Genomic DNA, 9,724 nt, shown 5'->3' on the forward strand with positions numbered 1-9,724 from the left:
TTGAAAAGTTGACCTGCATTAAGTTTGCCTCCTTTACTCTGATACTGGAGCCAGTTATGTTTTACATCTTTGTGTAGTTAAACTCTCACATGATGCCGCTGTTCTCTCTCTCCTCCATGATGGAGAGACGTTTGGTTTATTGCTATGAAGTCAGAGTTTTGCAAAAACACAAGTTTAAAAAATACTCATATGAGTATTTTTATTTGAAACACACATAAACTACTTTCCTCTACTCACCACCATCTTTGATTGAGACAAAATTGGTCTCAGTCAATTCAGATACGTTTGAGCAGCAGATTTTCTGTTTGTCTTGCTTTAGTTTTAAGGTTATGAACCAAAGGTCAAAAGGTCATCCAGTCCTCAGGTTCTGCATCATGATTCAGAGTTTTATTTAATTTTTTTTCCGAGCTGCTACACTTAAATACAGGCCATCTTTGCTCTCTGCCCCCAGGGCTCTGTCCAGCACATTTCAGCACCAATGCTGCCTACAATGAAAGCTGTAAAAATCCCACTGAAATCATGTCAATATGCTGACAGTTAAATGATCATAACAGCCATGGAAACTGGCTTTTTAAACCTACTTATTTTTGCACATACGTGAGAAAAGAGCGTTTGAAAATGTGACCAAAATGTCCTTCAGACTCAGACAGGTGAACAGATGAGCTACAGCCCCTCCAGCACACAGAGAGGCAGCTATGAAAGCAGGGATGAAATTACCCGCTTCAGAAGAATCCCAAACGGCCAAACTCTCCAATAGGGTTTATTTCTAACCTAGAAATATAGCTGCCTTACCCCCCCACAGGTGGATCAGAGCAGCATCTTTGGGTAGATCTCATAGCTTGTGTGTTACAGGTATGAAAAGTAAGTTGCTTTGTGTTGCTAAAATCCCGTCTTGGTCTCAGGTTCATCATGGCTGAGCTGCTGCAGACAGAGAAGGCCTACGTCAGGGATCTGCAGGAGTGTCTAGAAGTGAGCAAACACGTCGTTTCTCCTCCATGTCGCTCCTTGTCTGGTTCTGGTATTCCGCTGACTGCCTCTTTCTCTGTGTCAGACCTACCTGAGGGAGATGACCAGCGGTGAGGAGGAGATTCCTCAAGGCATCGCCAACAAGGAACAAATTATTTTCGGCAACATGCAGGAGATCTATGACTTCCACAACAGGTAAGCTCTAAGGAGATTGTTTCTGCTGCAGTTTCTGTGGCGATGAGATGACATAAAAACTGGATTCTTCTCTCTGAAGTTTCAGGGTTAAGACAGAGAGTCTTTTATGTTACTGTTTCTGTTCTTCTGTGCATCTTTAAGGTTCGGTTACACAGACAGTTCATGGACTCCCTCTAACCTCCTGCTGAAAGATCTAAACTCAGACTATTGAGCTTTTTCATGAATTATCAACCCAAACCTTAAACTCTCCATTACCTTTTTTTTTTTCTTCTTTTATGTCTTATTAAAAAGTAGCAGAAGAAGCAAAGCCAATCGGTGTCCCGTGTGTCTCGATCTCAGCTCCCTTCAGCCAATCAGCATCAGGAATGCATATTTAGCTCCCTGGAGAAAAAATCTCTCTTCACAGCAGAGAGCTCGTTTATAAAGAGGCACTATGATGATGTCACAGTGACGCTGCGGTAGATTGGGAGTAATGTAATGGCCTTACGACTGTAATTAGATTACCTTTTTAATAGAATAAAAACTACTGCAGTTACTAAGACTGTGTTGGGGATGGTCAAAGTTTATTGTTAGTGTTAAAAATCACTGATAATCGATCGATCCTGATCCTGATCGATCGAGGAGGTGTTCCTAGATCAGAGAGCAGTGGAAGGTGAGTGAGCTGGATGTTCGTTAGGTAGTAGGTAGACAGATGGTTAGGAGTCAGAGTCGGGGTCTGTTTCCTGTTGGATGTCGCTCTGGGATGAAGGTGATCCTCCTTCTTCTCTTGCAGTATTTTCCTGAAGGAACTGGTGAACTATGAGCAGCTTCCAGAGGATGTGGGCCACTGCTTCGTCACCTGGGTGAGAAGTTTTACTCCCCATTGTCTGCCTTTATATTCCCTTTTGTTTTAAGCTTGGCCTGATTTATTGAAACTCTTTTTTTTTCAGGCTGATAAGTTCCACATCTATGTGGACTACTGCAAGAACAAACCCGACTCCAGTCAGCTCATCCTGGAGCACGCTGGCAGCTTCTTTGACGTGAGTAAAACCCCAAACTCATCTCTAATTATATCCAATTAGTTTAGGGATTTAATAAAGAATAAGAACAGTTGTTTTCAGGGTTAAACAAAAAAAAGAAGCAAGAAATCAGAGCATCAATATAAAAAATAAAAGTCTATTATTAAACATACAGCCCCACTAATATTGGAATTAATGCCCCTTAGGAAGCGAAAGAATAAATCTTATCCTGCTGTTATCATTATAAACAAGCTTAGGAAACGTTTCATTGTTTTAGTCGGATACTCAAATACAATGAAAATAAATTGATCATATTATGTAAGATAAATCCATCAAGTCTAACGACAAAGTACAGCACAGTAGAAACAAAGTTTGTGACAAAGATACAGTAAAATGTTTTCCCCAAACAGCGAACCTTCAAGTTGCTCCAAAGAAACAAATATTTTACTCTCAAATGGGACAAGATGTGAAAATGTTGATAATAAAACCTGAATTTCTCAGCACCAACCATCACTGAAGGTCTGCTACAAGATGTCTTAATTTTTCATCTTATCTCTGCAACAGGAAGCGTAAACTTTTACTAAGTTGGGTGTTTCAGTATCATAAAGAGCGCAAATAAACATTAACGCTAGTTTAAAGGGTGACAACATTGGCTTGCTTTAAACATCTGGATATGGCCTGAAAGCAAGGTCCGACTAATGAACAGAATAGAAAGACTTTTATTGTCCCAGAGTAGAGATTTAATTCTAATTTTTCGCAGCAAAACAAAGAAAAATAATATTCACAAAAGTAGAAGCCATTTAAGTGAAACAAGTTATTTATTCCTGTATGTAGAATGTAGATCTCTAAATAATCTGCATCATGTTTTTTGTATGAAAAATGTACCAGATGTATATTTTATGATTTTACAGAATGATTTTAACATGAATTAGGTTTTTTTAAAAATCATTATTATTGTTATTTCTTCAAAAAGCTTGGGGCCTGATCTTTAGAGGGTTAGGGTGTCTTAAAACACTTTCAAAGAAGGTTCAGAGTTATTCCTCTTTGCAATTCAGCACAGGGTTTGCAAAGCTATGTGCCTTTGTCAACATGCAGATCATATTCTAACGACCAAACTGCACTAATTCATCGGTCTGCATCTCTTATTCCTCACAATGGATTCACCAAAGCATGGAGCATGGTTATATTTTACATCTTTGCACCTATTGTAAGACATGCACACCTTGTGTGTGTGTTTCTTGCTTTGTTAATCTGATTTAGTGGGATGATTAATAGTTTTAATCATTTAAATAATCATTTTTATTATTATTACCCCCAAGTGCATGATTTTGAACCTCATTTTATGACAGCAGCGTGTACACAACACAATCAGCTTATTTTAATGCAGCAAAAATGTGTGTTTTAACATTTTTGCAGCAGTTTTTTAGATCAGCGGTCCCCAACCATGGACCGGTTATATGTCAGACATTATTTTCACGCACCGGACTTTAAAGTGTGGGGAGTAAATATGATAAAAATAAATGATACGACTGGCATAAAATCAAATACAAACAGCATAAAAATAAAACTCACCATTATGTTGAATTAGTGGGAGCCCTGATTTTGTTTCTCTGAAAAAAGCCGGTCCCATCTAGGTATAATTGGAGACAATGACAGAAGTGTGCTCCTGATGTCAAATAGTCAAGAGTTTAGATTTGTTAAGGTGATCATGCTGAAAAGTGTTTGTGTTGTTTTTTGTGAGAACAACAGAATGAAGACAGAAAAGGACAGAGCAGAGAGAGAGTAAATAGGCAACCTGATTTAAATAACCAACCATTCCTAGCATGTGCTGTGTAGTTCCTCCTTTTAACCAGCAGGTGGCTTTGTTTAATCACAGAACACTTGTTAAACTAGAAGCAGCTGTGTTCAGACCACATAATAAAAAATTTCAAAGTTTATCATTTAATTCTAATGGAGAACTAATGCAGACCGTTTTTACCTGCAATAATCATCTAATGTTTAAATAAAAGTGTTTTTAGATCGACACAAAAATACAATTCCAACCACCCGTTACACATTGGCAACAAAATATACTCAGAAAATGAAGTAGCTTTGAAAATACTGTTATATCCACAAACCTCTACTCATCCTGTTTATGGGTTTATGTGACACAACAGCAGAATAGTTTATCATTTTATAATGAAAAGCAAATTTAAGAAAACAAAAAAATAATTTAGAGGTATGTCTCTACCAGCTGTCCTCATCTAGAGACTGAAAATATCTTCAGCTCAGTCAGACTGGAAGCAGAGGGAGTGTAAACGTCACTTCTCTCTGCATGCTTCCTGCTCTCTGTTCCATTTAGGACTGACTGTGTTTGGATGTGACTCATTGAATCGTAGCTCTAACTGTATGTTTGGGGTCATGGTGCTGCTGGATGCTGATCCTGATTAGGCAGCATCCATTTTCCCATCAACTCTGACCAGCTTTGCTGTCAATGCTGATGAAAAGTTTCTCCCAATCCATGATGCTGCCACCACCATGTTCTATAGTGGAGAGTTTGTTTCTTTGTTTTTTCGGGTAATGTGCTTTTCAGCGAATGTAAGATTTTTCTTTTCAGATTTTCTATTTGCATTACACGGTCACAAGTATATAGCAACTAAATGGACTCTCTGCATTTATCCCATCCCCTTGGGGAGCAGTGGGCTGCCATTGTGCGGCGCTCAGGGAGCAGTGTGCAGTGAAGGGTCTTTGCTCAGGGACCCAGAGTGGCAGTCTGTGGGATTGGGGCTTGAACTCAGAACCTCTGAATTCCAAGCGGAACACCCTGACCACTAGGCCACCACACCCCTTTGCATGCAGTCCAAAAGAATATCAGTCTGGACCTCAGCTGACCAAAGAATCTACTTCACTCCCTCCACTGGCCACTTAACGGGAGACAGATGAGACATCTAATCCAGATTGGAAAAGCCTCTTCAACCTGAACCATGAATCTCTGGAGCTCCTCCAGAGTTTCCATTGGGCTCAATCCTGCATCGTTTCCAGTTTAATTGGACAGCCATGACCTCTGGGTGTCAAACACATTTTATACTGGACTACTGTGGCATCGTCAAGTCTTCTTTTCTTTACAAAGAGCTCAACTATTATTTAACTTTACTCTCATTTATCTTGCAGTTTTCATCACTTTGTTCAAATTACACTATTTCAAATTACGCCTTACACTATAGATCAAATCCATGATCAAATGCATTGATGATGAGATTTAATTCAACACAGATTAATCCTGGTTGCTAATTAGATGATTTTTAAAANAGTCCAAAAGAATATCAGTCTGGACCTCAGCTGACCAAAGAATCTACTTCACTCCCTCCACTGGCCACTTAACGGGAGACAGATGAGACATCTAATCCAGATTGGAAAAGCCTCTTCAACCTGAACCATGAATCTCTGGAGCTCCTCCAGAGTTTCCATTGGGCTCAATCCTGCATCGTTTCCAGTTTAATTGGACAGCCATGACCTCTGGGTGTCAAACACATTTTATACTGGACTACTGTGGCATCGTCAAGTCTTCTTTTCTTTACAAAGAGCTCAACTATTATTTAACTTTACTCTCATTTATCTTGCAGTTTTCATCACTTTGTTCAAATTACACTATTTCAAATTACGCCTTACACTATAGATCAAATCCATGATCAAATGCATTGATGATGAGATTTAATTCAACACAGATTAATCCTGGTTGCTAATTAGATGATTTTTAAAAGCATTTGTTGTTTTTTTATTTCAGCTATCAGAATAAAAAGGGAGGACTATGACAATGCCTGTAGATGATAATTACAAACACTCAAATTCCCTTTAAATGAGCTTTAGTTTATGTGGGAATGAATATTCATTGTGAGGAGTGCAGCTACAAAAAATTGAGCCGGTGCACCGCAAAAAATTTAAACCTAAATAAGTATTTTTTTTCTTAAAATAAACACATTTTTTCCTGAATTGAGGAGGTAAGTGAGACACTTTGCAAATGGGGCAAGACAATTTTCATTTGAAATAAGAAAAAAAAAAAGAAAAAAAGAAATAAGAAAAATACAAATGAAATGTCTTATTTCAATGCATATAATCTAATAAGATAATCTAATTATCTTATTGTGAGAGTAAAAACACTCATTCTATTGGCAAATCATCTCGTTTACCCACCCAAATTAGGGGTAAGTGCACCTAATTTGAGACATTTTTGCTTATTTCTATTGTCTTGAAGATGTAATTGCAGTAAACAATTTCCTTATTGGGTCTGAATTTGAATAGACGACACATTTTAGTTGTTTTTTTGTAAAGAAAACAAAAAATTTGATTTCAAATCAGTTTAATTATACAGCACCAATTCACAACATGTTCTCTAAATGCACTTAACAGAGACAATCCAGTTAGATAAGTTCAAAGTGCAGGAAATCCAACCATGCATCATTTTTCCTTTATCTGTCACATGAAAACTTAAAGAATAACAATAAAGTTTAATGTTCAGAAATGTAGCAGAGCTAAAACATTGTGGTTCTGTTTAATTGCAGCTCATTGAGGATAAATTGTAAAAGAAAGAATTTGACAAAGTGGTTTGAGATGCTTTGTTGTTGGTGAACAGGACATTCAGCAGAGACGTGGGCTGGGAAACACGCTCAACTCCTACCTCATCAAACCAGTCCAGAGAATCACGAAGTACCAACTTCTGCTGAAGGTAGAACAGCCGGACAACCGATCCGCTCTGACAGATCCAGCAGCAGCAGTCTGACTTTTACTGTGTCATCATGCAGGAGCTGCTATCATGCTGCGAGGAGGGTAAGGGCGAGATCAAAGATGGTTTGGAGGTGATGCTCAGTGTTCCTAAGAGAGCCAACGACGCCATGCATTTAGCCATGCTGGAGGGTAAGACCGTTTCCACTCTGCTGATAAACAGCTGCTCTGCATCTGGGAGTTTAACTGTCAACCTCTGCCTCAGGCTTTGAGGAGAACCTGGGGGTTCAGGGTGAGCTGATCCTCCAGGACAGCTTCCAGGTCTGGGACCCACGCGCCCTGATCCGAAAGGGGCGGGACCGCCACCTTTTCCTGTTTGAGTTTTCATTGGTCTTCAGCAAAGAGATCAAAGACTCAGCAGGAAGGACGAAGTACCAATACAAGAACAGACTACTGGTGAGAGCTGAGCGCAGTTCCCCGTGTGACCTGCAGGGGCCCCCCTTCTGTTTGTTTAAAGGTTTTAAATCTTGCTTCTGTTTTGTTTGCAGACGGCAGAGTTGGGAGTAACGGAGCACATAGAGGGTGACCCGTGTAAATTTGCTCTATGGGCAGGAAGAACCCCCTCCTCTGATAATAAAACTGTGCTAAAAGTAGGTCAAAATATATCAAAGTAGTCCAAGCTTTTGAGCGTCATTGTTCCCCGTTTTTAAACAGAGAAACTCTCTCCTCCAGGCTTCCAGCATGGAAGCCAAACAAGAGTGGATAAAAAACATCCGTGAGGTGATCCAAGAGAGAATGACTCACCTGAAGGGGGCGCTGAAGGAGCCTCTTCATCTGCCTAAAACGCCGGCGCTGACCAAGCCCAGGAATTATCCAAAGAGGTCAGCCAGCTGCTCTACTCCCACCTGAATGCATAGAACATCCCATCAGCTAAACATTACAACTGCTTCCATGACTGAATCGCCATGGTTACTCGCATAGATGGAGATCATAGAGATCAATCATTCAGTTATTTATTAGGGTATCTGCACTGTGAAGTGAAATGAAATGACTCCTTTTGACCAAACCTAATACAGAAACCAAGAAAACTGAATCAGTAACGGATGTCAAAAAAATTCAGGATATCAGCTGAAAAAAAAAACCTTCTGTGTCCATAACGCCGGGCATACACTGTACGATTTCTTTTCAGTTGTCGCCTGCAGGTACAGCTCACACTCTAAGATTAAACTGGAACTCTAGATGAAAGATGAAACTCTAAGAGAACTACCTGTCTAACCTCTCTCCTAAGCTGTAATGGTTTTTAGAATATTTGAATTGAATTTTCACTACAGAGTGTCATGTAAAGAAAAAATAAATGTTTTTAGAGCTATTTTTTTTATTAATGTAGAAATTATGTTTCATAATTATTTTGAAAGCTAAAAATACAAATAAATAAACTGTATGTTGTTTAGATGGCAACAAATTTGGTATTACAAAAAGGTAACAAAAATATTAGGTAGTATTTGGTCATATAATATTTTTTGCTCTAAGCGACTTTTAATTAACTGAACTCAAGGCTAAACGGCTCTTTGGATATGAAAGCTTGCAGACCCCTGTACTAGCTGATCAAATCAATTCAGTTTAGTCTGTCAAATAAGCAGCCTGTAGTGTCTTTAAAGGTCCAGCAGGTGTCAGTATTCTGTGAGACAGTATGAACGCAGTATCAATACAGTTTGACAAGGTGTCAAAATGCTTCACTAGGTCCCTGTAAGAACATGACGCTGTAGAAGTACTGCTGCCATATACTGTAGTAATGATCCCATAGGATGATTATTATGGGATACATACAGTTTTGGTTAAATAAATACTTTCAGATCTGACAGGAAACAGATGATTTCTTTTCAAGTGCAAAAACTAGAACTTGCAGAACTTTTTCTATTTCTGTCATGAGTATAATTGTGTTTGTTGAGATGTGAGCAGAGAGATGAGGACGTTGGTAGTGACAGTGCTGTGCATGTCTGGCTGTTCTCAGGGAGGGAGAAGACGGAGACAGCCAGGGAGACGGCAGCAGCCAACCAGACACCATCTCCATCGCCTCCAGGACGTCCCAGAACACCATGGACAGTGACAAGGTAGGAGTTTCTCTCTGAGCGCATGTGGAAGGAGAGGAGCCTCCGGATGAAGGCCGGCTCTGTAACGAGCTGATGACCCTCACCTGTGGCTGCGCTACAGGGTCTCCTCAGCAGCTACTATGGGCTGCAGCAGGGGTGGGAGGGAGTGTCTGTGGTAAACAGGCAGCATGGAGGCCTGCTTGTTCTGGGAGCTCCATGTGAAGCAGAGCTGCTTCTGTGTGTCTGAGGAGTTGGTCATGTAGGCTGATGAAGAGCGATGAAGACTCTCTTCAAGATGTGTTCGGGTGTCTGTTCTGCTGATGCTGCGTACCGACCGGCTTCCCACATCCAAGTAAGACGTAGAGTTTGCTTCCTCAGATTCCTCCTCAACTGTCAAATCTTCCCCATGTTTGTTTGATCCTATTTAGCAACATTTCATTCATCCTTAAAAAACAAACTTGAAGATTCCTCAGTTGTTTATAGAATCTCTAGGAAATCTCAATATTTATCTTTTATTTAAAGGAGTAAATGAGTTGGTTCTTGTGCAACTCATCAGACTACAGCACAAACATTAAGAGTTTTGAATCTATTAAAGTTTTTTCTTTTATCTTTTTAATATCATCTTCATAAATGATTTCAGTGGTTGCAGTCATGTCTCGCTTAAAATTCCCAAAAAAGTAAAAAAAAACAATCCGCTGGACTTTGTTTCCAAGTTTAAAGACGTTTTGCTTCCCAAACAGGAAGCTTTTTATCAAAATCAAAATGTTAACATCAAAT

The 9,724-nt window shown here is 39.5% G+C and overlaps 1 protein-coding gene across 1 annotated transcript in view; it reads left to right on the forward strand.

Moving 5' to 3' along the window:
• The window catches only part of LOC107103746 (kalirin-like), a gene marked incomplete at its 3' end in the record, with an annotated part of 72,886 nt that extends 63,764 nt beyond the window's left edge, over positions 1-9,122 (forward strand). Inside the window, exons 26-36 of the mRNA XM_015403560.1 lie at positions 903-969; positions 1,052-1,161; positions 1,934-2,003; positions 2,091-2,180; positions 6,769-6,861; positions 6,938-7,049; positions 7,123-7,313; positions 7,406-7,507; positions 7,590-7,738; positions 8,869-8,968; positions 9,069-9,122. Of these exons, the coding sequence (XP_015259046.1) occupies positions 903-969; positions 1,052-1,161; positions 1,934-2,003; positions 2,091-2,180; positions 6,769-6,861; positions 6,938-7,049; positions 7,123-7,313; positions 7,406-7,507; positions 7,590-7,738; positions 8,869-8,968; positions 9,069-9,122 (1,138 nt within the window). The remainder of the gene's footprint in view (positions 1-902; positions 970-1,051; positions 1,162-1,933; positions 2,004-2,090; positions 2,181-6,768; positions 6,862-6,937; positions 7,050-7,122; positions 7,314-7,405; positions 7,508-7,589; positions 7,739-8,868; positions 8,969-9,068) is intronic.
• Between the last annotated feature and the right edge of the window lie 602 nt (positions 9,123-9,724).

The sequence above is a fragment of the Cyprinodon variegatus genome, unplaced genomic scaffold (genome assembly GCF_000732505.1).
Source record: "Cyprinodon variegatus isolate N-32 unplaced genomic scaffold, C_variegatus-1.0 Scaffold1520, whole genome shotgun sequence".
NCBI lineage: Eukaryota > Metazoa > Chordata > Actinopteri > Cyprinodontiformes > Cyprinodontidae > Cyprinodon > Cyprinodon variegatus.